The sequence below is a fragment of the Malus domestica genome, chromosome 03, assembly GCF_042453785.1.
Source record: "Malus domestica chromosome 03, GDT2T_hap1".
Classification (NCBI taxonomy): Eukaryota; Viridiplantae; Streptophyta; class Magnoliopsida; order Rosales; family Rosaceae; genus Malus; species Malus domestica.
Window position 1 is genome coordinate 10,166,201 of NC_091663.1, and position 26,577 is coordinate 10,192,777.

Consider the following 26,577-nt stretch of genomic DNA (forward strand, 5'->3'; position numbering starts at 1 on the left):
ATTGCTGCAGTTTTTTTTTTTTTTTCATGTTTTAGTATATCCTTTTATAAGTGCCTCCTTGATGGGGCTATCTATGAGTATCTCCCACTAATTATTTTGTTTTGTATTCGTGTGTTATCGGTTTTTTTTTTTTTGTCTACTTCGTTGTTTCTTTCACTATTTTTGATGGTTTCGGTAATGGTGTTGAGCACAAACTTCATGTTGGTATGGACATAATTGGTTCCTTGTCAATTTCTCTTTGGAGTTGGCATTGCGCATTATCAAAGAATGTCTTTACGTTCTTTAATGCCCTTTTTTGTGTGCATGGTTTCTCAAGTTCCAAAACGCAAAGCAATTTTATTGCATTTTTAAGAATTTTATATAAGAAAATAGAAAATGAATGAAACCCCCTTTTTGTCTTTTCAATATATTTTCTTGCTAAAACCTTCGTTTTGTCTTTGGTGGAGGGCCTCGCCCACGTCCCACATACGGTAAGGGAGAATTACTAATTAAAAGGAAAAAAAAAAGATAAAGCCAAAGGCAGAGCAAAAGCAAAGAGAAAGAAGAGAGAGAGAGAGACTGTGTTGGGTGGGGGGGACAGGCTAAGACAATACATTACCAACACACACACTCTCTCTCTCTCTTCTGTTAAACAGTCGAAGTCGAAAAAGCCGTCACCACATTGGCTTTTTTTTGCCTTTTGTTTCTGTGTTCGTATGCAATTGTCTACGTCTGCTGCTTCTTCTGCTCCCTCTTCTTACTACCTGCAAATGGGGGAGGAGGAAATGAAATCATACTTTGAATTCCTTGTTATCATTTGATAATCCTATTCTTCTTCTTCTTCTTCTTCCTCTCTTTCTCTCTCTCTGCCTTTCTCTCTCCCTCACTGGCCGAAATTTTCCTCCAAGCCAAACATGATTTTATTCTTCTTTTCTGTTCATCTCCTCTTTTGGCTTTGTGGGTTCCCTTTAAATCATCAAAATTCCTTGAACTGATTTGAGTTTCGCCTCCCCATTTCCAACTTTCCATTTCTGCTTTTTGGGTTCTCCTCACTTTTTCCATTTGGTTACTCATTTTCTTGTCAAATTTTCTGGTGGAACTGCTTATCTGGGAAGCACTTTTTTTTTTCTGAGCAATTCTGGGGAGCATTCATGGAAATTGATCTGAACCATGCAGTGAGTGAGGTGGAGAAGAATGCTTATTGCAATGGGGATTGTGGTGGTGTTTGTGTTTATTGCTTGTCCTCTTCAACTTCTTCATCTTCTTCCAATTCATCCTCAGCTCCTGTGGCTTCCTCAATTTATCTGGAGCTTTGGCATGCATGTGCTGGCCCTCTCATCTCACTCCCCAAGAAAGGGAATGTGGTTGTCTACTTCCCACAGGGCCACTTGGAGCAAGTTGCCTCCTCCTCCCCTTTCTCTCCCATGGAGATGCCCACCTTTGATCTCCACCCTCAGATCTTCTGCAAGGTTGTCAATGTCCAGCTGCTTGTAAGTACCTTCCATATAAAATTTAAATTTCCATTTTTTTTCCAAATATGTTTTGGTTATTGAATTTGTTGTTTCTTGAATTAACAGGCTAACAAGGAGAATGATGAGGTCTACACACATGTCACTTTGCTTCCTCAGCCTGAGGTATGATTTTTGTTGACACTTAAATTTGGATTGGAATTGGTCAATGTGAATTCTTGAGTTTTTATGGTTGTACACTTTGTGTTGGAATGCTGTTTTATGGTAGAGGCTGCTGAGTTTTATCCTTTTATGGTGGTTATAATTACTAATTAGGATGTGGATTGGGGGAATTCTGTAGTTTGCAGGAACAAATTTGGAAGGGAAAGAGCTTGAAGAGTTGGGAGTGGATGAGGGGGATGGAGGATCACCTACAAAATCAACCCCTCACATGTTCTGCAAAACGCTTACAGCTTCCGATACCAGTACCCACGGAGGGTTCTCTGTTCCTCGCAGAGCTGCTGAAGACTGTTTCCCTCCTTTGGTATGAATCAATGCTTTTATTTTTATCCGGTCTTCGTAGACGAGCTTTTAGCTTTTGTAACTTTTAATAGATTTTGTTTATTTTTTTGGTAGGACTATAAGCAGCAGAGGCCCTCTCAAGAGCTTGTTGCAAAGGACCTTCATGGGGTGGAGTGGAGGTTTCGGCATATTTATAGAGGTAAACTATTTGCAATTCCTTTGTGTAGTTTCACTGAGGATTAAATTGAAACAATTCTGTGAGTTCTGCTCATCAGGCCAGCCAAGGCGACATTTGCTCACTACTGGATGGAGTATATTCATAAGCCAAAAGAATCTTGTATCGGGTGATGCTGTGCTATTTTTGAGGTAACTGCAATTAATTGACTATTTTTGTGGCAACTCGGCATGGCTTTGTAATCATTCAAATTTGTTTGTTTACCAATTGGAAGGCTCATTTGATCTTTTAAAATGCGAGAAGTGGCCAAAATATAGGCCTCTTATATGAATGATGTTAACGCCTATTTGTTCCTTTGTTCGGAGATCTCTTTGTCAAGAAGCTATTAAACATTACTAGGAATTGTAAAAGTGTTGATTTTCCGTATAGTACTTGATTGATTATATACATGTATGCTTCTATTCATCAGAATCTCTTTTTGTTGAAATGCAAATACTTCTTTACGTCCAAAGGTGAAAATAGGTTCACACGTGATACAATATAAACTTATATATGTGTTCTATCATGAAAAAATATTATGTCTTTGGAACAAGAATAATTTGACTTCTATGTGGAGCTAAAAATTTCCTTGACTTTTTTATTGTCTGCTAACCTCGATAACTTGAACGATTTACAATGGTCTTTGTAGGGGTGAAAACGGAGAGCTAAGGTTGGGAATTAGAAAAGCTGTTCGACCAAGAAATTGTCTTCCTGATTCAGTTGTAGGAAACCAGAATACTTATCCCAGTGTTCTTTCTCTCGTGGCTAATGCAATATCCACCAAGAGCATGTTTCATGTATTCTACAGTCCAAGGTAGTACAAGGGCCCTTTGGAAATATTATCATGTGTTGTGTATTTTTGACTTCAGAATCTACCAAGTTGTTCGTCCTGTATTTTGTGCATACGGTTCTCTAAGTATTATTCTTTCTTTAGATGGGTATGGTTACTTTCATTCATTGTATGCTTAATGGCAGTGACCTCTCTTTTCATTTGCTCAAATCATCTATCAATCAAACATTTATTTTTTTAACCTGTAATCAAAGTTGTTCTTACAAAAACAAGAACAGATATTTCTTTCACTGAGATTCGTAAACATGCATGGACCGGCTTATGCATTTTCCTATGCATTGACAGAATCTTTCTAAATTGTTTAAATTTCTGTGATGCAGAGCAAGCCGTTCAGAGTTTGTCATTCCCTACCAAAAATATGTCAGAAGCATCGCTAATCCAGTGACTCTGGGACAAGATTCAAAATGAGATTCGATAGGGATGATTCACCTGAAAAAAGGTATTTATAAGTTGATTCAACGGCATGGCCAGCCTGTATTCCTTGTTAGACTTTCTATTGGACAATACAGATTTTGGTTTCTTGTAGGTGTAGTGGTGTAGTGACAGGTATCGCTGACTTGGATCCGTTTCGATGGCCAAACTCAAAATGGAGATGCTTGATGGTATGCTTCGTATTTTATTTTCCTTTCATTAGGCCAATAATGAACTGCGTGCCAAACGTTATTCATAAATTGTTCCCGTCATTGTATTTTAATTTCATGATTTGCATTATTTGGTGCTATCATTGAATTGGTACCTTACATTATCTTTCATTTATAGTACTTGTGCAGAATGTATCAATTGGCACTGCTGATTTATTGAAATGTATTTATACATGCACTGCATTTGCACTTTGTGTAAAGAATTGACAACTTCACAAACTATATTTCTATTACTGCGGTATTGCAGAAATTCTGATATTTACACCTTTATTTTATGCTTACCAGGTTAGATGGGATGAAGATATAGGAAATGATCATCAAGATCGAGTCTCGCCATGGGAGGTTGATCCTTCTGCTTCTCTCCCACCTATGAACATTCAGTCTTCTCCAAGACTGAAGAAACTGCGGACAAGTCTGCAGGGAACCCAACCCATCCACTCCATCACTGGTACAATACTCCCCAGTAACATCGTGAGCATTTTTCACATTACTCATTTGTCCTCAATAAGTGAATTTTCTTGCAGCTGGAGGGGCTGGGTTTAAGGACTTTGAGGAATCAGTTAAATCCTCTAAGGTCTTGCAAGGTCAAGAAAATATAGGTTTCATATCACCCCTCTATGGGTGTGATACTGTAAACCGCTCGCAAGATTTTGAGATGCATGCCCCGGCACATCTAAGTCTTGCATCAAATGCAACACAGAAGGCTACTATTGATGAGCTTATGAGGGCTCGCCACACCTCTTACACAGGATTTGCGGAGTCTGATAGATTTCCAAAAGTCTTGCAAGGTCAAGAAATATGCCCGTTGAGATCGTTGACAGGAAAAGCAAATTTCACCCTAGGTGATTGGGAATCCAACATTGGTTGCACACCTTTCAACGTTTATCAACCGCCCAAACCAAATCATTTCTCTCTAGCTTCTGAATCCCTTCCAAATATGTACTTTCCTTATGGTGACGTTCACAGAGCCAGCCAAGAACCCACGATGTGCTCTAATGCTACTAACTTACCCAGAGAGAATATGCAAATCAACCCATATACTGTGCAGATGGGAGTTACAAGAAATGAAGTTGGACGGCCAAATAAACCTAGTGAGCATAAGACACAGGAGAGTACTTCTGCGCTTCCCGCTTTAGTACCAAATCCAAGAAATCCAAATGATGAAGACTATAACGGGACTGTAACTGGGTGTAAACTTTTTGGTTTTTCCTTGACTGGGGAAAATCCCACTCCAAACTCTCAGAGTTCCAGTAAGCGGAGTTGTACAAAGGTAAGCTATAGTAGCCCTCAGGTTGGACTGTAACTTGCCATGCTTTGGACATCTTTGCCAACTGATGTTACATATATTGAGTGAAGGTTCACAAGCAAGGCAGCCTAGTGGGAAGAGCCATTGATCTCGCGAAACTGAATGGCTATGGGGACCTGCTGACTGAACTGGAGCGGCTATTTGGCATGGAAGGCCTTCTTCGAGATTCTGATGAAGGATGGCGGATCTTGTACACTGATAGCGAGAACGATGTGATGGTTGTTGGGGATGACCCATGGCAGTAAGTCTCTCTCTGAAGCAAAATTTTATCCGTACCTAGTTCTTTTGCACGATAAACTCATGCATCTTAACTAATCTGTGTTTCTGAGGAGTCCATATTCATACTTTTTGTATATGACCTTTCGGAAATGATGGGTTCTTGATGCAGCGAGTTTTGCAATGTGGTCTCCAAAATCCATATATATACCCAGGAAGAAGTGGAGAAGATGACCATCGGAATGATCAGCGATGATACTCAAAGCAGTTTGGAACAAGCGCCGGTCATGCTTGAAGTGTCAAAGTCCTCATCCGTGAGCCAGCCGGATTCTTCCCCAACAGTAATCCGGGTCTAAACATGAATAAAATTCAGTGTTGTCATTGTGTTGTTGTAATCTTAAGTCTGCATATGCACCAGAACCTGATTATGTATTTTATGGAGTTCCGAGGCCTAAGTTATGTAGTTCCGGTTATCGTAGTCTTGAAAACGAGACGCCTACGGCCTTCGAGCGATCGACCTCTTTCCGGTTGAGACACGTTTGGCCTTCGGGGATCAACCTCTTTCCGGTTGACATTTGATTACCTAGTACTGTGACATTTTTATGAGTATAAATTATTGGATGTGTGCTGTTAATTTTTTTCTCTAGGTTTCCAACTTATAGATCATGCTGCCTGACAGAGATGAAACGAACCCTGAATTCTACGACTGCTGAACCTCATTGCTACCATGGGTAAAGACGATGAACATGGTTCTACAGCAAAGTGAAAAAGCAAATCAAATTTCCGTACTTTTACTGTTTTTATTACCCGAAGAAAACTTGATTCGCGTTTTCTGATCATGGATACATCAGTTACTAAAACTATGAACGACCAAGTATCATCAATCGGTCGGCCATTTGTTTACTGATCATGGATACACCAGTAACTACGAACCTTGGTGATTCTGTATTCTGTAATCTGTGAGTGAAGGAAACTCAAATGGCTGACTGCAACATCTGGAGTATCTTGAATGCAGTGCTCAAGAGCTGCAAATATTTCAGCTCAGAAATTGAACACGTGCATCGTCTCTCACTGATCCTTAAATAGCGCACGGCCTATTATCATCCTTCTGATCTCACTAGTCCCAGCTCCAATCTCATACAGTTTGGCATCTCGAAGGAGCCGCCCAGTTGGGTACTCATTGACATAACCGTTACCACCTAAGCATTGTATAGCCTGCAACGTTCAAATACATTTGTTCAGAGCAGTTGTAAGGTTATCATGCACAGCTCTGACTATTCTACAGATCCCGGTTCTAGTTATGATAAACTCTCGGAAAAAATCATGGCAACGAAAATTATTAACTTTGTTATGGGCATTCGAGCAATATGTAGAATACTGTTCGTCTGGCCAAGCTAGGACTATATTGATTGGCCTGAATGAGGTTTATGTTTGAGTAGAAAAATTATACATCTGCACAAGTAAGGGATCAAATGGAATTTGTGCAGAATCTTTTACCTGCAAAGCAACCTGCGTGGCTCTTTCAGCCGTACATAGTATAACTCCAGCACAATCCTGAAAATTCGTACCTAGAAGAGTTATTGTTTGCCTAAGCCAAATCATTTTTTGCCAAATGCAAAGACGAACTTGTAAGATCACAAACTAAAGTGAAAAAAGAATTCAGAAACACCAACAGCACCTTAGGGTCAATTTTTCCATTGTCACACTCCCTTGCAACAGAATACACGTAGGACCTGAAAACGAAGGGGAGAGAGGAAGAAAGAGATGGATAACTCTGTTACCATTTGAATATTAGAAGAAAGAAAAGGCAGTCCAAGAAATAATACGAATCCATTACCTTGATGATTGCAAAGAGGTATACATGTCAGCAAGTTTCCCCTGGAATTGAAAGCCCATTAGCACATAAAGGGTATGATTCAAATACAATGCTAGAAAACAGTAAGACTAGTTGTGAAATACAACAACAAACCTGTATAAGCTGAAATTCTCCAATGGGTCGGCCAAACTGCTCTCGCTGTTGAACATAAGGAAGGACAGCATCCATACATGCCTGCATAATACCCAGGGGCCCACCTGCTAAAACAAGCCTCTCTAGATCCAGCCCTGACATCATGACATAGACACCTGAAAGAAAGGGCAATAACAATGTTCTGGTAAAGTGATATGATGGAAGCAGAATTTTTCTCCACATCTGAAGCATAATCACTACAGCATAACACACTCATTCTACCAACACCTATGTGTTTAGGATAAATGATAATAATTGACAAACCAAAGATGCTACTTCTTATTCCAATATCAACCGTATCTACATTCAACAAGAGTTGTCATGGGATCCAATTAATTTCTCGTCTACAGACCATTTTTCTCAAGAATCAAAGAGTAATCAACTTATCATTCAAACTACAAGCATAAAGTCGTCTATTTGCTTTAGGTGATAATCTGGGAGGCCAGTGGTGCAACAAAACTGTTGGCATCATATATTACCAGAACAAGTCTGGTTGAGCAGTTCCAGCAATACAGGAATAAGTCCCATGGTGAAAGTCTTTGCTAATGGTAAATTTTGATCACCCTAATACTAAACAGCAGCTCAGAAGCCATACGACAGATGAGCAATCAGGTTATGTCTAACATATCAATTCTTGCTGCGAATTTTAACATGCAACCAATCCAAATGATCTTTCCTTCCAATAACAAAGTTGTAATAAAAGCATCACTACACCTTTTCCTTCCTGCCCGAGAACATTTTCTTCTGGAACAAAGCAGTTCTCAAAGACAAGTTCACATCTGCTCAGAGCATTGCCGCTATTAGTAATTTAGTAGAAAAAAGAGCAAAAGAAGAGAGAATGGACTCCAGATACAGATAATTTCACTTAAAGCATTGCCAACGTACGTATCACTTCCTCGCATGCCAAGTTTGTCTAATTTCTGGGCGGTACTGAATCTGCACGGGCATAAATAACTTCATAAAAAGAGAGATTTCATAATATTCCGATTGCACTTTGTTAGAATACTTTGATTTTATGTAATTCAAGCAGGAATCATTTTATTCTCCTGTGTCCAACCTATTTTGGGAGATTGGTGTCACATTAGAAAGTTTTCATTGATATACATCAAGCAAGATTGAAGATGTATGTTATTCAGAAAGCAATATGTAAGGATACTTTCCTAAACATTTTACTAGAAGGCAGGTGGAACACTCTTAACTCTATATCAACTTAGAGGGCTCTTTATTATTACTAGCTTATGCGTATGTACATCTGCTTTCAACCAGAATATAGCTATGTGAACGGACCCGGGTGTTCCTTTCTCAATGATGAATGCTGTGATTCCTTTTGAGCCCGCTGCGATGTCTGTTTTTGCATAAATAACCTGATGGAACTCTAAATATCAGTTAAACGATATGATAAATTCATATGTACACACATACATATATCTAAAGGTTTTATATCTAAAGGTTTTATATTTATGAACTTTACAATGAGATTATACTAACAGAAATGTAAATTTAGTACCATTAAAGTGGGTATGGTGCAGAAACTGCATTGAAGATTCCATACTAATAGCAACACACTAAATGATGACTCCTAATGAAGTGGGCCCGATATAAAATGTTAACAATTATAAGGTGATATACTATAGAATATATGCTATTGACAGCTTCATCTCTTAGCAATCGTATGTGATAAAACTTAACCCTTCACATGTATGTATGGCATTGGCAATAGCATCTTAAGCAATGAAGGTCCATGTCTTCTGCAGTTCAATGATGACACACAAATCTTGGGAGCATGCGTGGTATGTTAATGATCATCAAGAGATTGCAGCATACAGCATCATCTTGTGCATTTCCCTACTTTAAAAGTTCTTAATCCTAAATAAAGCTGTAGAAAATTCTCAATCTCTAGCATTCATTAAAAATGATGTTGGAAGCGCATGCTACTTAACAAAGGTATAGCGTAATGTTGCTTGACTGAATTTCACATAGAGTGGTGACAAAAGCCAGTAATAGCTAAAAGACAGAGATTCTAACAAACATACCAATGTTTGAGCAACTGGGCCATTGGTGCACCACATCTTGTTCCCATTTAAGACATAACCCCCATCTACTTGATCAGCCTTGCATTTCATACTAACAACGTCAGAACCAGCTGGAAGAGAGAGAGGGGGTCAGCCTAATCAACTTAAGGAAACCTAGATTATACACAGAAAGTAAATACAAGATGAAACGTGTGGGGAAGTACACATAAGTTACCATTGGGTTCACTCATTGCAAGAGCCCCTATATGCTCTCCACTGATAAGCTACATAAATAATTAGAATTTTTTAGTCAAAAGAAATAGAAGAATTTGAAAATTAACAATATTAAGAAATAACCTAGAACAGAGGAAAGACGGATTCATGCAACATAACGAATGACCACTGGTATTGGTCTGAAAATAAGTGGGAAGGAACAAGGATACCCAGGAAGTTTTCTGATCAATATTTAATTAGTATACACTGCTTGACCCGCACATAAACAGTTGATAAATGACTCAAAAGTTCAAAACCAAATAATTGCTGGGTCAGAAATCCTTCACCATCTCATGCTTATGTGGTTGAAGCCGGTGAATAAAATTAGTGTTTGAATGAGTGGTGCCAACCAAAACAGTAAGCAATAACATGTGAGGCAAATTTTTATTATTAAAAAAAAATCAGTTTACGGTGTAGAAAGATGTTGAAATGCTTTACAAACTAAAAATTGCAATGCACATAGTGGGTAGATAGAACTCGTCATCTATAATTAAGCATATCTGAAAACTGTAAATACTACACTACATTACACTACGCATACTTAAATATTTAATCAAATGAAAATGGAACCTTTGGCAAATACTTCTGTTTCTGAGTAGGGTTTCCATGCCTCACCTACCAAAACAAACAAACAACAAATGAATCAATGGTAGAGTAAAAACTTATGAGATACGAGCACATGTTATCACAAATGAACTCGGTCTTATGTTTACCAATTGATTGATGCACAGGTTAGAATGGGCACCGTATGAGAGGCCAACAGACCCTGAAGCACGGCTTATTTCTTCCATAGCTATACAGTGATACAAGTAACCAAGACCAAGACCTCCGTATTCCTCTACAAGAAAACCCATAGTCAAATTTCTAAATTCATGAATCTGCAGTATATTGAATAAAAGGTCGTACCCAGTGCACAAGGCTCCCGCTTTACGCAGGGAATGATATGCATAAATATGATTGGAGAAGGAAAGAGAAATGACAATGCAAAGATTCTTCATAAATCAATCTAACCATTTCATTACTTGATAACTTCCTTCTACCAACCAACAAGATCAATAGAGCATTGATATCTTTTCCCTTCTCTTCCTTATTCCCATTAATTTTTACCCATACTACCAAACCAATGAACGAAAATTCTCATGATTCTACAACAGTTTGTGAATGAATATTAAGTCTCTTAGTACCAACAAAAAAGTCATGAAAACTTTTGCATTAAATAACACGGCATCCTGCATGAACTTTAATTTACAGTATGACCTTTCATCATATACTTGGAATAACAATTCAGTGCCCCCTGTTCAAAATAAATATTAGGTTCTTTGGGAACAGCTTATTTTGCTATCTCACGGAATCCTACACTACAAATTAATATAAAGACCTCATGACCCTAAACAACGGAAAGCCAAAAATGTCGTGGGTAGAAGCACGCCCAAAGAAAAATTCATCCTTGATATATGTTTTCAATTAAAACAACAAAGAAGGAAAAGGAAAGCTTCAGAGAATAAAGGTAAAGGTACAAACACATAGCATCATCACATTCACACTAAAAACATGCCTCTCTACACAAACACTAATTAGAAAAAACTTTGAAAAGATAAGACAATCAAAATCTCCAATAGAATTTAAACCAAGTAATAAGTAGAGCTCTTATATGTATGGTGAAAACTCTACCTGGTGCAGTAATTCCATGCAGATTAAAATCCCCCATGAGTTTCCATAAGTTGACCTCCTGAGGTAAATAATTTGTGTGGTCTATTTTCGACGCATGAGGGGCGATGTTTTCTTGTGCAAACTGAGCAACACTTTCTTTAAACTGCATTCATAACAAACCAACAAAAAGAGAAAGAAAGACAGTTAATTCACAGAGTCACACAGAGCTGAATAACATATAAATTGTACTCTGGGACCCCTCTAATTGTACTCTCCTCCTGCTAAATTGACCACTCCAATCGAAACAGACGAAAACTACAATCGTCTGGCTGAATCAGCAATGTTCCTACTTTGGAATTTGATTCATATATATGAACACATATGTAGAGAGAGAGAATTGACAGAGGTCAAAAGAACACTACTGAATACATGAATTTTCAAATGGGCTCCTATTTTTATCTGGGAGCAATCTAATTTTTACTCTCCACCTACTAAATTGACAGTTTCAAATAAAAAAGGAAACAACTTTTATTTACCACAGTAATCACTTCAGTCGTCTGCTACATTAGGCTTCCATCACTGAACGGAGATTTCGAGATTGTTCTTGAAAGTTTTCTAATTTTAACTCATACATATATACATATATATATATATAGAGAGAGAGAGAGAGAGAGAGAGAGAGAAGGACCTGAATCTGAGTATCATCGAAGAGTAAGGCGGTAGAAAAAGAAGCAAACTTTCTCTGATTTCTGACAATCGCAGCGCATGTAGACCTCACAGCAAATAGCCTTTGCATATTCACTGGTTCCTTTGTTTAGACAGAGAGAGAAAGAGAGAGAAAGGGGGAGAGAGAGAGTTTCAGAGAAGAAGAAGATGGAAGAAGAAGATGGCTTGCAGAGCAGCAATGGATACTAAATGCTAAAATGGGAGGTGTCATTTCCGTAATTAATTACTCAATCAATTCGTAATTACGTGCGGGGTGACGATGTGTCCACTTGTGATCCATAGCAAGACGGATACGGAGACCATACCATGTCATTGTTTATCCATGAAACCGTGCTGGCTTCCTTATCTGCGTTTGGGAATGAATGTTTTCAATTTTTTTTTTTTTAATTTAGAAATTGAATCGGATAAGATTATAATTTATAAATTCCATGAAAAGAATCTGAAATTTTTTATAATATAAATAAAAAGTTCATTTAAAGAGAAAAGCCTAACATACAACCAATACCATCGAAAAGAAACTGTTGTATTTAATATTTTAGCATAAAATGTAAATATAATTGTTTGTATTTAATTCTAATAAATTCTTATATTTCGACCCAAAAAAAAAAAATACCATCGAAAATAAAAGCACTATAGGCCACATGAATACATGTATCCCAAATATGCATAGTTTGAAGAGAAAGATCACTCACAATGACATCGGCTACAAAGTTTGCTTCCCTAAATATATGAGTCCATTTGACCAACGAGAAAGAAGATGTCAACCAGAATCAATGATCGGTCTAAGTCTCCAAGGAACCCCACAAAGTCCTTGAACCGTATTGATAACCAGTTTTGAATTACCTCAGTACCAAACCAAGCATTTGTCTCGCACATTTAAGTGCTTCCCTCAAAGCCATAGCTTCTACTACTGAGATAGTAGTTTCACCTCGGTCCAAAGTGCTCCAACAATGATAGATTGACCTTTATCATGTCTAATCACAAAACTTGAAAGAGTTGTGCTAAGAGGAGAGAGTTAGGTCATCTCTAACTGAGCTGGTCATAGGATCATAGGCCAAAGAATAGCCATTTTTGACACAAAATTCATCTCCAATTGAGATCTAGTCCAAAAAATCTTGGGACCCACTGGACGAAAATTCAGCCATATGGCCAGTGGGCTAGCCATCTTTAGCTAGCCAACCAGTTCTTTCAGTTGGGCCCAACTGGATTTTTTTAAAGACAAAATTAAAAGAAAATTTCTAATTTCTAATTTTTTTTTCCTATAAATACATAAGACATTTCAACACTATTTCTCCCAACCTTTCCACACTTTCATACTATCTTAACTCATTTCATTTTAATTCTTCACATTCTATTTACCTCAAACTGTCACAGCCCGTTCCGGGACTTTATATTATTGGGGACGTGAAATGACGGATTTACCCTTAGCGGGTATTAAGGTATGTGTGTGTGACGTTATTTGGATTAACTTTATATAAGTTTTGGATTAAAATTATTGGTTTGTAAAATATTGTGTGGTTAGGGATTAAATGGATGGAAATGGACCACACACACTTCCTTTTCTCCCTCTCTTCCCCGTGCCTTTCTCTCTCTCCTCCCTCACGACTTTCTCACTCTCTCTCACCCATAAACGTACGGACATCACCAAAACCCTCCAAAACTTCGTGGATCAAAGCAAATAAGGTATGATTCTTCATCCTTGTGATGTTCTGAGTTGATTGGTACCAGTTTTAGAAAGTGAAACCCTCGGAATCGTCGTGAAACCCTAACCCCGAAAATGTGCATTGTTCATGCACACGTGAAATCTTGCATTTCAGGGAATTTCAAGCTCACAATGAGCTTAAGGACATCCTCACGAGCTTCGGGGTACTTCGTTGGTGATATTTGGACGTCGGAGGATCGAGAACGAAGGTTCTCAAAATTTCCGAACTATCGTGCTTCCCCAGGTAAAATCTAGTGAATTTTAGACCTTGAAACTAGTCCATCGTGATTCTACATGTTGAGGGCTTCAAATTAATATAAAATTCAAAGAAATTGGTTGAGAAACGAATGAGAACAAGCATTTTTTAAACTCGCCGGAATCCGGCCACCGGAAAAACCAGTCCGACGACTGGCTGAGGAAGATGGTGCGCGTAGACCCGTGCCACCCACGGCGCGTGGGGGCGCGTGGCAAGCCTAAAAAATTTTCTAAAAATTTCTCGACGTCCGTGACGTCGAGTAGGTCGATATGGTATATTCATATACCCAAATTGAGCACCATATGAGAAGTTATTTCGAATTGTTGGTTATGTGTTTAAATTAACGTTTTTATAGTTGTTTCGCATATAGGTGACACCTATCCCGAGGACGAGCGCATCCAGGGACGTCACGGGGGTTACAACCCATCGACTTACCAGTGAGTGGGCAGTTTTGTTTTCGTATTAACTATATACTACTGTTTTTCCCAGAAAATGCAATTAAATGAAATTTATATTTCTAAAATGCCATGCATGCATATTATGAGTTATGAATTGATAATTGATGCATATATATGTGTGAATTGGTGCCATGGACGCACAGGTGAGTATCAAGTGAGTTTATATGGTTTATATGAATGAATGATGATGTGATTGCGTTGTGAGCTCATAAACTGCACCTTTGGTATTAGTGCTTATAGTATTCACCACACCGCACGCTCGCTTTGGATCCAAGTAGGTGGATGTCGTACAGACCATTAGAGGTGGTTCTGACATGCCAGTCGTACAGACCATTAGAGGGGTTCCGACTGGTGGGTGACTTTAGATTATGTGCACAGATGATTGATGAGAGAAGCACTAGAGCGTATTATTTCACCATCTTAGTCGTACAGACTACTATAAGTAGTTTCGACTTATGTGCAGTGTAGTGCCGTACAGGTCACAGTTGGTGACTCCGGCACGGCCGTACAGGTCACAGTTGGTGACTCCGGCTGGATGGGATATTAAGCTATAGAATCAGCCGTACAGGACCACTGTAGGGTCTCCGGTTGATTTATTATTTCACCTGATTTATATTGATGCATTCATATTATATTTTGGCATGGCATGGCATATTCTTTTTTAGATGTTATGTTGATAGATGGTGAGCTGAGTTTTGATGATATATGTATATATATGTTTATATACAATTTTTCTGGAAAAGTATACAGGTTTTACGGTGAGGGGTTAGAAACGTTTTAAATGAAATGTTTTTGGAAAATCTTTGGTTTTACTGACCCACTCATCTTTGTTTTGCGCCCCTCCAGGTTCTAGTTAGCAGTTGGTGGCTCTCGAGGTCTTTTTCGGCATTCTGACAGACGTACTGCATGTAGGACTCACCTGCGAGTGTTGCACTTTTAATTATAGTCCTACTTGACTGCACTTGATACCTACGCTCTGAATTCGTGTGTTTTACTTTATAATTCCCTCTTTTATGCTAGTAGGTTATTACTGCTAGTGGTTGGTTTAAATTCCTTCATATTTCTGTTATATCTTGCTTCCGTGTCGCACTTTTGGTTACGTCACGCTCACGTGACGGCCAGCACGCCTTGATTCTAGGATCGGGGTGTGTCACAAACACTCTTTTCATACACACCAATCTCTTACCTCTTCCAATAATATTTCCTTTAATTTTTTCAATAATTTTCATATGACCACATTTTCAAGTGGCATTCAAAATATGTCTGGAAGCTTATTTATTTAGTGACGAGTGTCACTCAAAATATGTCCGGAAATCTTATTTTAATATAGTAGTTTAATTCAATGAACCAATAAAATTAAATAACAAACTTAAAATAATAAATTATTGAGGGGGCTAAAAAATAGCCCATTCAGTTGGAGACGATATATAAATATGACCTAGCGCTGTTCATTAAAAAATAATTTTTTGTAGGGCTATAATCTAGACAGGGCCTAAACATAGCCCCTTAGGTTAGAGATGACCTTAGTAGCCTCATAGCTTGGCACCGATTCTAGCCAATCCAAGATATCAACGCTTGAACTTGAGATTTGCATTTTAGGGATTGTATGGAGCTAAGCTCCAAACATCCTTAACATAATTGCAGTTAAGGAAGATTGTATTCCCCCTGTTCCGGTCATGGAATAGATGAAATAAATCAAAAAATAGATTTCTGTTCATGAATGAAATCTTATTGGAACTGTCGTTTTGATCTTCTTACGTACGGTCTGATTGTATTTCTTTTCACTTGTAAGTGAAATGTCTTAGCTTAGGTTTAAATCTCGATGTTTTCACGTAGTCAAACTCCCCCTCTTCATCCTTAGTGTAGATTGAAAAATGGAAAACCAAATGAAGGAATCGAAGGGCTTGGACTTTTTGGGGTCCAAACCTTTTCGAAGGGTTTTGGGCTGTGACTTTTTGGGGTTTTAGATCATCCCTAAAGGAAATGTCAAATTATAAGAGTCAAATTATATTGATCCCTAAAGGAGATGTCAAATTATAAGAGTCAAATTATATTGATGGTTGATGTAATAATCTGAAGTCTTATGTCAAATTTTGTACTTTTTCAATTGAACTGTCAAATGTTATTTTATTATTTATTTAAATAGAACTTTAAATGGTTGTAAGTATAAAAAATGTTAAAATAAATTTTTTTATTGGTTGAAATGTTAGTGGAATAAGGGACCCATCATTAAAATGAATTAAAAATAAATTTGACATTAATGTCAAATTTGACTCCAAATCACTAAGATTTCAAAACCAGTCAGTAAATAACATTTCGATTGGAGAAAATTTTGATGTCAAATATATACAATGATATTCCACTTAGAATTTTAACATCTTATTTGAAGATGCTGCATCATGATCTTATGGAATTTCAGAACGGTCGGGAGGCCGTGCTGGTGAGCTGTATTGGGTTGGGTCACCTAGTTTCATTGTCATATTAAGGTTATTTTAGAGATAAAGTGGGTGAGAAAAGAGTAAGATTTTTCTCCTTTTAAAAAAAAAAAAATTTTGGTGGGTGGAAAAAATAATAAATGGGAGTAGGTTCATCGTCACTTTTTTGAGGTGTATTTAATTAAAATTTTGAAATATTTTAATTATTTTAATGGTTCAATCAGATTTTTAAGTGATTCTTAGAAATTTGAAGTGTATTTAATCAAGATTTTGAAATAGTTTGTTAAAATCTTTAGAAATTCGGATGTATTCAATTAAAATTTTAAAAAAGTTATAACATTCCAGGTGTACTCAATTGATAATTAATTTTAAATAATTTGAAATAGTTGAGGAATTAGAGGAAATTAGAGAGATTTCCTAGTGTAACTTTAACAAATCTTACTTATTTCTCTTAAGATTTCTTACTTCTTTCTCTTAAGATTTCGAGAAAATTAAATAAAATTTTACATAAAATCTCTATAAATCAATTAAGCATGATAAAATTCTTGGATCCATAAATTTATTAAAATCAATCAAATTAATACACCCCCTTATTTTGTTTGCTTTTGAAAAATTTTGTTTTTCAAACCGCAGCCAAACCGAGGGCGCCCACGAAGCTCACACCAATGTCACAAGGCGAGAGATTCAGACGGTCGCTGAGTGGACGCTGCTAACACATTCGAAGTCCACTCACACTCCATCCCACCACCAGCCATGGATTCCAGAGACAAAGGCTCGCCTCCGCCGAAGCCCTCCAAGTTCTCAGTGTACCAGAACCCATCCTTCTCCGCTGTCCTCACCGCCAATAGTCTCCGCCCTTCCAAGCATGCAGTCCTCTGCATCTTCTCTCTCTCCTCCGCCTCCGCCGTCGCCTTCATTGCGATGTTCTCCAGGTACCCAATTGCCGAATTTCAAAAACTAGGGTTTGAAGAGGGTTTAAGCCAAGAATTTTTTTTGGTTTTTTTTTGTGTGTGTGTCTTTAGTTTGGGAACGTTGCTCTGTTGGATTGCTGATAAAAGGAAGAAAGAATGGGGATAGAATCTAAGAAACTGAATAATAGGAAGAAGAACAAAATAAAAACTTCAACTTTTTAATCTTGAGATTTGTTCTTTGGGTTTTGGGATTTTTAAGACCTAATGAGCAAACTATATGTGCATAGCTTGTTCGAGTCTGTATTTATCTACCAAGAAGAAATTCAAGACTTTTATTGTTCGTATTATGTTTATGTTATATATCAAGGAAAGAATTTGAATAAGAAGAATGTGTTTGGCCATTGAAATTGGTTTCGGCTCTATATTACGTGTTGGCTAACGCAATAAACTGCCTTGAATTGTTGAAGGGAAAATGGGTTTATTGACAATTTGAAGCTCAAAAGTCATTCCCAAGAGGCAGCCTGTAAGTTGTTAAATTTGATCCAGATCCCTTTGATTGGTTTGAACTTGATGCTTTGATTGGTCTAGCTCGTTTTGAACATCTTGTTTTGGCTTTCAGATTTGTTTGTCAAAGTAATACATACCGTGGTGGGCTTAGTATTTTTGGGAACTCTATTTGCACTCTTCAGAGCCATCTCATTGAGAAATGCTGCTTTTGTGCCAACTAAATCTCCCTCAAAAGGAAATGGCGATAAAAAACCCCTTACAAATTGTCAATTAGGACTTTTGGGAATTAAGCCAAAGGTTGAACAAGTCGTATCTGAGTCTTCGAAGAAACCTCCCAAGTCCAAACCCCACATGTCTTCTCCTTCAGATGTGCTTGTTCCACTTCATCAGCCTATCACCAGTTCAAGTCGTATGTCCCGACTTGGCGTGGATAAGTCAAACACCAGTGGAGGAACTAAGATGGGATCTATCAGTAACACTTCTAAATCACCTGGTTCTTCATCTTCTTTGTATCTTGTGTCAGGGGGTGTTTCACCATTGTCTTCTGTCCAGAATTCACCCGGAGTGGATTCAGTGCTATCCACCCCTTGGTCAAGCAAGCGAGCCTCTACAAGAGAGATAATGTCAGAAGAACAATTTGAACAGTTCTTGGCAGACGTGGATGAGAAAATCACGGAATCAGCAGGGAAACTGGCAACTCCACCACCCACCATTAGAGGCTTTGGTGTAACCAGTCCCAGTTCAGCTAATACATCTGGAACTACTAGGAGTACACCATTGAGGCCTGTCAGGATGTCTCCAGGTTCCCAGAAGTTCAGCACTCCCCCAAAGAAAGGAGAGGGTGAGCTTCCTCCACCCATGTCCATGGAAGAATCAATTAACGCATTTGAGCGTTTGGGAATATATCCTCAAATTGAGCAGTGGCGTGACAACCTCAGGCAGTGGTTTTCTTCGGTTTTGCTTTATCCCCTGCTTAACAAGATTGAAACCAGTCATATTCAGGTTTATATTCACCATTTTCACCTCCTGCTTTTTTTCCCCTTCCTAGTCTTATATCGAGGAGAGTGTAATGTTTGTTGGCTGGTAAGAAAGTGTAATGTTTCGACTACAGAAGCTGAAATCTGATGGCAAGATGAATAGATGTTTTTGTATAATGTATATTCTATCGGATACTAAATCTATATAAAATTCGTAAATTTATAGGTAATCCAAACAGCTGCCAAACTTGGGATGCCGATCACAGTTAGTCAAGTTGGAAGCGATTTGCCGACTACTAGAAGTGCTACTGTGTCTTCAATGGATGGGACCAAGGAATGGCAGCCAACATTAACTCTTGATGAAGATGGACTTCTGCATCAATTGCGAGCTCGTCTTGTCCAGGCTATTGATGCTTCCACCTGTAAGTTGTTCTTCAATTACGATCACATTTCATTTAAAATTTTCTTGAATGGTTGTGACAATGTTTTAATGTGATTCTTCTCATTATATGCAGCCAAGCCTCAATTCAGTCTGCAACAAACCCCACCACAAAATGCATTGGTCCCTCTTATGCAGGAGTGTCTGGATGCTATCACTGAACACCAGAGGCTTCATGCATTAATGAAGGGAGAGTTGATTAAGGGTCTGCTACCGCAGAGCAGTATTCGAGCAGAATATACAGTACAAAGGATTCGAGGTACTTAAACTAGTGATTTTCATTGTGTATCACCTTTATGTGGGCATCGGCGTAGGATGGCTAGGGGGAAATATTGAGAGTTTGTCAATTAGGGTTTGATTGTTTAAGAAAGTTTTGCTTCAAGCCTCAAACCAGTAGGTCTTTTGGATCACTCCGAGAGGTAGAAAGGCCACACTTAGGGTTCACTAGAGTTAAAATGGTTGCATGCTCAAATCAGTCTTCATTCATGGGAGTAATCTGTATGTATATGTATCCAGATTGTTACAACCGTAATCAGTATTCTTGAATAAAACAAGTCTTGAGCACATGATTGTATTTTGTCAAACACAACTAAAAGACCAACTGTTACAAAATGGACCCACAAAAAACCCTAAGTTACTTGATATTGTAAACTATACTCAGGCTACAGTACTGTCAACACTGTCTTGCAGTAATAAAAATCCCGTGTGAGACCTCTATCAGAACTATCCACGAAATCAAAGCTTGAGATTGCCCAATCTGCCTCGTTCATATTTCTAAAGTTTCAAGGGCTTATTCTAGTCTCCTAATTAATTATGTTAATTTGAGATATAGAGTTTATGGATATCATTTGCCTTTATAATATAAACTCAGTCTTTTCCGGGCGAGTTTCACAGAGCTTGCTGAAGGAACATGCTTGAAGAATTATGAATATCTTGGAAGTGGAGAAGTATACGATAAAAAGAACAAGAAGTGGACTCTTGAACTGCCAACTGATTCTCACTTGCTCTTGTATCTGTTCTGTGCTTTCCTGGAGCATCCAAAATGGATGCTGCATGTTGATCCTACATCCTATGCTGGTTCTCGTTCGAGCAAAAATCCCTTATTCTTGGGAGTCCTACCTCCGAAAGAAAGGTTTCCTGAGAAGTACATAGCCGTCGTATCTGGTGTCCCTTCTGCTGTCCACCCAGGAGCTTGTGTACTCGCAGTTGGAAGGCAAAGTCCACCAGTTTTTGCCTTGTATTGGGATAAGAAATCACAACTTTCTCTTCAGGTAGGTACTTACTAGTATATGCTCGCTTAGTTAAACATTGTCAGTTGGGAGAAGGCATAAATTTAACGATCAATGCCACTTTCATACCAAATTGAGTTCTTCTAAGTTGCTGGTGTTTTACTAGTCATTCAGTCTGTTTATTGTGCCAGTGCTATTGAATTTTACACACCTGCACCTGTGAAATTTTTTATTTGTTCCATCAATATACAAAGAATTTGGAAACAGCAGTTGTTTCATTATCATTTGAACTGACAAAGAGATACGATCTTTGTTTCAGGGAATGACGGCATTGTGGGATTCCATATTGCTTCTGTGCCACAGGATTAAGGTTGACTATGGGGGGATTGTTCGGGGCATGCATCTTAGTTCTTCAGCCCTAAGCATCCTCCCTGTTCTGGACTCAGAAATGGAAGACTGATGGACCCAAAACATTTCCTTGCAATTGCCTTCTATACATTACCAACTGGACTTGTGAACCTGCATATCAACAACTCAAGGCATTTGTTTCAATGCTGAACTGCCGGAGAGGACTGTTGGAAGCTTGTTTATCGTTTTTTTATGTTGGACGATTCTGCAAACAATTGACTTGGATTATTTGGAGATTATTCTTTCAGCCAGCAGATGATTGACTTTGATACCTGAGATTCGGCATCTCCATAGTCACAAGTTGGATTCCGTTCTGATGAGATAGTTGAGAAGAAATGATTTGGATTTGACAAAATGAATAGGTTAGTTTAACAAGAAAAAGAAAAAACTATTCAATGTATTTTGTATGGATTTAAAGTATTAGAACAATGTCATATTTTATTTCCATTTCTTCTTCTCATAAAAATGTGTTTGAACTCAAGCAAATTGAAGGACTTGTCTATGCTGCATCAAGCTGCATCAAATTTTTCTGGATCTAGTTATTTGCATTATGTAGCTCATATGATCATGTCACCCAAAAAAATTTACTTGGCTCCTCACCTTAAGGAGCCTTCACTGCTTACAGACAAATCACATGCGGGAAAATAAACGTTAAATCTAGTGGCAGTACTTCCACTGTGGCTATGATTTAAGACAGGTAAATTGTTGCACCTCCCTTAGTTTCAATCAAGTTATAGACCTACCACGAATGTCGTCAATTGTCCATTAGCGTGTTAGGTCATCTCTTGGTGAATTAAACTTGAATCCAAATCTCTTAGTGCTAGTTAAACTTTGCTTCACCAAAATACCAACGGGGAGAACTCCCCAGGTATCATTCTGACAAGGCCTCAAGCCAATAAAGGTTCCCGCTTTGTAAAGGTCGAAAATGAACGTCTATCATTTTAGCAAGGAGTGAAAAAAAAATTGTGGGGCTCAGATTGAAGTCTTTGTAGCAGAGAACAAGGAATCTAAAGAAAATTGATCTGCAAACCAAGAGGAATTTTTTTTGTGGAAGAATCACGAATTAAAATAGTTTTAATATTATTGGGTCCAATACTTCTTAAATAGCCCGTCTAGCTCAGTTGGTAGAGCGCAAGGCTCTTAACCTTGTGGTCGTGGGTTCGAGCCCCACGGTGGGCGTTCTATTTTTATTTTTTATTTTTTATTATTATTTAGATAAAACGCACTTTTTGTCGTTTTCTTCTTCATTGCCTTCACACCCAAGGCACAACCACCCAGCAAATCCACTCCCACATTTCACCTCCAACTTATTCCTCCGTCACAATTTCACCTCCGTTTACCTTCTCCTCTTCAACACTGTCTTCCGCTGCTACACCTTTGGCGACTTCCTTCACACTAAGCTTTCGCCTTCTATAAACACCTCCGACAATATAATTTTTAGTTTGACTTCATCACTTACTTCTTCCTTCTCTACGCCTCCATTGCTTAAACAGCATAAACCTTCCCACATCCAAGCCCTTACTCACAAACTGGATTTTCATTTCCATCTATGTCGAAATTGCCCTGATTATCTATGCTTCTTATGGCTCTTTGGTGCTTGCTCTCAATGTGCAGAGGAATTCTGTCACTAAGAATGTCATGATAACTGGTTTGGTAAAATGGGGTGAACTTGAATTGGCTCGGTCTCTGTTTGATCAAATGTCGGAGCCTACTGTCTGTTGTATCTTGGACTGCCATTATTGATGCATACTCGCGTATGAATCAACGCTGGGAAGCTATGGCTTTGTTTTGGAGAATGGTTGTTGAAGATCTTATTGTACCCACTGGAATTACACTTATGGCCATATTTCCAGCTGTTTCGGTTCTTCAGGCTCTTAAGATTTGTTAATCACTTAATGCTTGTTTGGAGGAAAAGAGTGGAGGGCCCCTCGCACAGCTCCCCAGGGGTGAATGGCACGTTGGGTGATTATGTGTTACACTCGGGCGAGCTTCTGCTGCTTGTCGTGCTACAAGAGGAGTTCATTGTTAGTCTGATAGGTGCCCTTGTAAGACCTTAGGTGTTAGGCCTTGAGGCTTGCTAACAAAACTAACAAAACTAACAAAATGCTAGGCGTGCCACCGTTATCTCAGTATAACAGATGTATAATAGATTTAGTTTAACTTGATTACTTGCGCCTCAAGTTACTTAAACTTTTTGTTATCAAAGGATTGTCGTAGATAGGTTAAGTATGCTTTAAGTTCTTTTTCTTGCCTTGTGAACAAGGACTTTTAATTCATAATCTTATATGTTCGAAACGAAAGGAATTCAGAGCCCTTTAAACCATTTCCTCAAATCCAATTCGTTCTTAATGAAATCAGGTTTATTAAGTTAACTAGATCTTGATGCAAATGAGAATCTTAGGTGGAAAACAAATGGAAATAACTTTTATACAAGCTGAAAAGTACATTAAGCGACAAATCTACTAATTAAAGTGCAAGCAAAGAGACACGGGCAAGATTTCACCTTGTCGGGCAAAGTTGAACTTCTTGCAGCCACTTATCTTTGAGTTTACAGGGGTTGTATGCTACAAGGGATAGATGGTAAACAAGTTTTACACGAGGGAATCGATACTATAACACTAGGGAGGGTAGCAGAGGTTTTACACTAGACAAAAGATAGCTTTTCTAAAGGAACTATTGCTAAGAGGACTGAATCTAGTTTGATTTCATTTTTCTGGATGCAAATCTGGCTTGAGAGTAGAGTTTGTATACTTGTTTGTTTGATTGGTTGAGTATCCTTGTCTTTGTTGTCTCTTCCTCATTTTATAAGCAATTTGGCTCCAACTGTTTGGGCTTTGTTCTTGGCCGAGGGCTCTAAGGGTCAATCAGTCATCATGCAATTACACATTTATGCCATCACAAAGTGCTTTTTGGCTAGTAGTGAGCTGGTCTTTGTCACTTGTCACTTCAATCATAGGCATATGGCCTATACCTTGGTTGAGAAGGCTTCAGTTTAACTCTAGGTTTCGTCGCTGGGCTTCGGGTGAGTTTTTCTTGTTTTGGTGTCTTTGGGCCCCCTACATTTAAGCCTAATATTCAAATATTAACTCAAACAATGCTTATGGTGAGAAAAGAGGGTTGAATGCACCTGACATAACTGTCGCGAATTTCCTTTTCAACTGCTATGCAAAATGTGGCTGAAAAGAGAATGCATTGAGATTTTTTTAGGAGATACCTTTCCAAAGGAAGAATTTTGGTGTCATGGACATCCATAATCTATGGTTTCACAACGCACCGAATGGAGAAAGAAGTTGTCAAGAATTTTGCAAGTGTGGATAAAGTTGTTCTCAAACCTAATCGAGTAACATTTTTTAGTATTTTCAATGCTTGCAGCCATGGAGGATTAATGGATAAGGGGCTGAACTTCTTTCGGAAGATGATCGATAAGTATGAAATGGCACTGGATATCAAGCACTACAATTGTTTAATAGACATGCTAATGAGGGCATGAAGATTAAAAGTAGCAGAAAAAAATGGCTTTGGAGATTTCGTGCAATATTGTTAATGTTGCGATTTAGAGGTCAGTCTATGGTGCTTGTGCCTTCTAACATCTTTGCTGGTGTTAGAAGGTAAACTGATGCATCTGCAAAAAAACCCCTTTACACCATTTGTTGAATAAGTCTCACCGCCATTGATTTCTCGTTGTTGTTCAATAACCGTTGGATAATTGTGTTGTACATGCAACCATTTGGAGAACAATATTTCTCTTCCATTTGTCTAAGCAAGTTTTCTGCTTCACTTGTTAGCTCCCCGTTACAAAATCCACTAATCATTATAGTATATGTCTTTACATCAGGTTGAATTCCTTTTGATGATAAACTGCGAAAGAGATCCCATGCATATCCAACTTTTTCAGCTTGCACAAAACTTCTACAAGAATATTATCTAGATCCAATTTCTTTCCCTCCATTTCTCTTAACAAATCCACTGTCATAGAGATTTGTTGACTTTTACAAGGGTGGTGCTATTCACACACTCATTTTTACCTCTTACATACTTCTCACTTTCCAACCATTGAATTGAATAAATTGAAAAAGATCAATGGACGAAAATTAACAAGAGTGTGTGGGAAATAAAAAGGGGTGTGTGGGAGGTAAAAAGAAAGGAGTGTGTGAATAGCACTACCCTTTTACAAAGGCTATCTAATAAAATAGATAAAATTACACAAAACTAACTCAATTATGGGTTGAACCACAATCTCATACCTCAACTTATAAATTCATTGCGATGTTAGACTTCCGTTAAATTTTCTGTCAATTTGGCTGTTAAAGATAACGTGACAGGAATGGGGCCCACTCCTATGGCAACTGGAATAAAATATTAATTAACTAAAATTAATTGAAAAAGTTAATTAATTATTAATTTTTTATTTAAAATAATTAAGATTAATTAAAAAATCTCACTCTCACTCTCTCTCTCTCTTTCTCTCTCTCTCTCTCTCTCTCTCTCTCTCTTTCTCTCTCCTCCTCCTCCTCCCTAGATTGCCGATCGTCTCCTCCCTTTATTCCTCATCCTCTATCACTCCCTCTTCCTTATACCATCCATCCCAAACCCAATCCTACTATAACTCGCAGCCTCCTTCTTCTTCACCTCACCTTTTGACCCTAAACTTCGATTGCTGACGTTTAGCCTCGACAAATTACTTGAGCTCAGGGTTGACCCTTTGTCACCCCTAAACCTAAAAAGGCTCTCCTGCGACAACTGCCTCGATCTTGTCTTTCTCCTATTCAACCTCATTGACGATGCCAAAATGAGAGACAATGAAGTTGCCAGCTCTGCCGCCCCTGATGACACAGACGACTTCTTCATAGTCATGCCAGTCGAGCTCGCGAACTCTACCTATTGAATCCACTGCCACTACTAGAACTAGTACTCGGGCCGGGTAAGTCGTCTTTGGATGTGGATTTGGAATTTTGATTTTGCAGGGGAGGAGGCGTGAAGGGAGGAGAGGATCGAAAATCTAGGGAGAAGAGAGAATGAGAGATTTTGTTTTCAATTAATTTTAATTATTAAATATAGAATTTAATAATTTATCAGTAATTAATTTATTTTTCATTCTAGTTAACAAATGAGTGGGCCCCGCTCCTGCCACATCATCATTTAATAGTTTGATAGAAAAATTAGCAGAGGTTTGACATTGCAAAGGATTCATAAGTTGAGGTATGACATTGCAATGTTTAAAACATGAGGTATGAAAGTGTGGTTCGATCCATAATTGAGGTAATTTTATGTAATTTATCCATTAAAATATTATAAGTATGAACATCTGGAAGTAAGCCACAACCTTGCATTTGAAAGAGCAAGTTTTGTACATCTTGTGTTCTCCCCGTCCTGCAAAACCCATCCATAAAAGTGCTATAAGTAACTGTAT

The 26,577-nt window shown here is 38.2% G+C and overlaps 2 protein-coding genes, 1 non-coding gene and 1 pseudogene across 3 annotated transcripts; 3 read left to right on the plus strand and 1 right to left on the minus strand.

Annotated features, from left to right (window-relative positions):
• The first annotated feature begins 623 nt into the window (after positions 1–623).
• Positions 624–5,810, plus strand: LOC103401462 (auxin response factor 4-like; annotated as a pseudogene).
• Positions 5,811–5,956: 146 nt separating this feature from the next.
• LOC103401464 (isovaleryl-CoA dehydrogenase, mitochondrial) lies at positions 5,957–12,204 on the minus strand. The gene is made up of 14 exons (XM_008340168.4): positions 11,808–12,204; positions 11,141–11,282; positions 10,183–10,307; positions 10,040–10,084; positions 9,432–9,480; positions 9,218–9,327; positions 8,472–8,548; positions 8,070–8,120; positions 7,899–7,963; positions 7,146–7,300; positions 7,014–7,054; positions 6,855–6,909; positions 6,674–6,730; positions 5,957–6,391 (listed from the first exon to the last, which is right to left on the minus strand). The coding sequence occupies exons 1-14, from the start codon at positions 11,913–11,915 to the stop codon at positions 6,245–6,247; spliced, it is 1,227 nt and encodes a 408-aa protein (XP_008338390.3). The 5' UTR covers positions 11,916–12,204; the 3' UTR covers positions 5,957–6,244.
• A 5,084-nt stretch (positions 12,205–17,288) lies between these two features.
• Positions 17,289–21,614, plus strand: LOC139194426 (uncharacterized). Its single transcript, XM_070818949.1, has 7 exons — positions 17,289–17,628; positions 18,075–18,130; positions 18,227–19,116; positions 19,318–19,513; positions 19,607–19,789; positions 20,425–20,801; positions 21,079–21,614. Exons 1-7 carry the CDS (start codon positions 17,450–17,452, stop codon positions 21,217–21,219), a joined length of 2,022 nt encoding a protein of 673 aa, XP_070675050.1. The 5' UTR covers positions 17,289–17,449; the 3' UTR covers positions 21,220–21,614.
• A 659-nt stretch (positions 21,615–22,273) lies between these two features.
• TRNAK-CUU (transfer RNA lysine (anticodon CUU)) lies at positions 22,274–22,346 on the plus strand. The gene has a single exon. It is a non-coding gene; the product is annotated as a tRNA-Lys (tRNA).
• The last annotated feature ends 4,231 nt before the right edge of the window (positions 22,347–26,577 follow it).

What these genes read in the sequence shown, in the direction of transcription:
- LOC103401464 (XM_008340168.4), bottom strand. Translation starts at nt 11,915, where the DNA reads ATGCAAAGGCTATTTGCTGTGAGGTCTACATGCGCTGCGATTGTCAGA. An exon ending in GCCCAGTTGCTCAAACATTG is followed by an intron (nt 8,549 to 9,217) that starts GTATGTTTGTTA and finishes GAGTTCCATCAG; the next exon opens with GTTATTTATGCAAAAACAGA. An exon ending in CCACGCAGGTTGCTTTGCAG is followed by an intron (nt 6,392 to 6,673) that starts GTAAAAGATTCT and finishes TGAACGTTGCAG; the next exon opens with GCTATACAATGCTTAGGTGG.
- LOC139194426 (XM_070818949.1), top strand. Translation starts at nt 17,450, where the DNA reads ATGGATTCCAGAGACAAAGGCTCGCCTCCGCCGAAGCCCTCCAAGTTC. An exon ending in TCATTCCCAAGAGGCAGCCT is followed by an intron (nt 18,131 to 18,226) that starts GTAAGTTGTTAA and finishes TTTGGCTTTCAG; the next exon opens with ATTTGTTTGTCAAAGTAATA. An exon ending in TTGAAACCAGTCATATTCAG is followed by an intron (nt 19,117 to 19,317) that starts GTTTATATTCAC and finishes GTAAATTTATAG; the next exon opens with GTAATCCAAACAGCTGCCAA.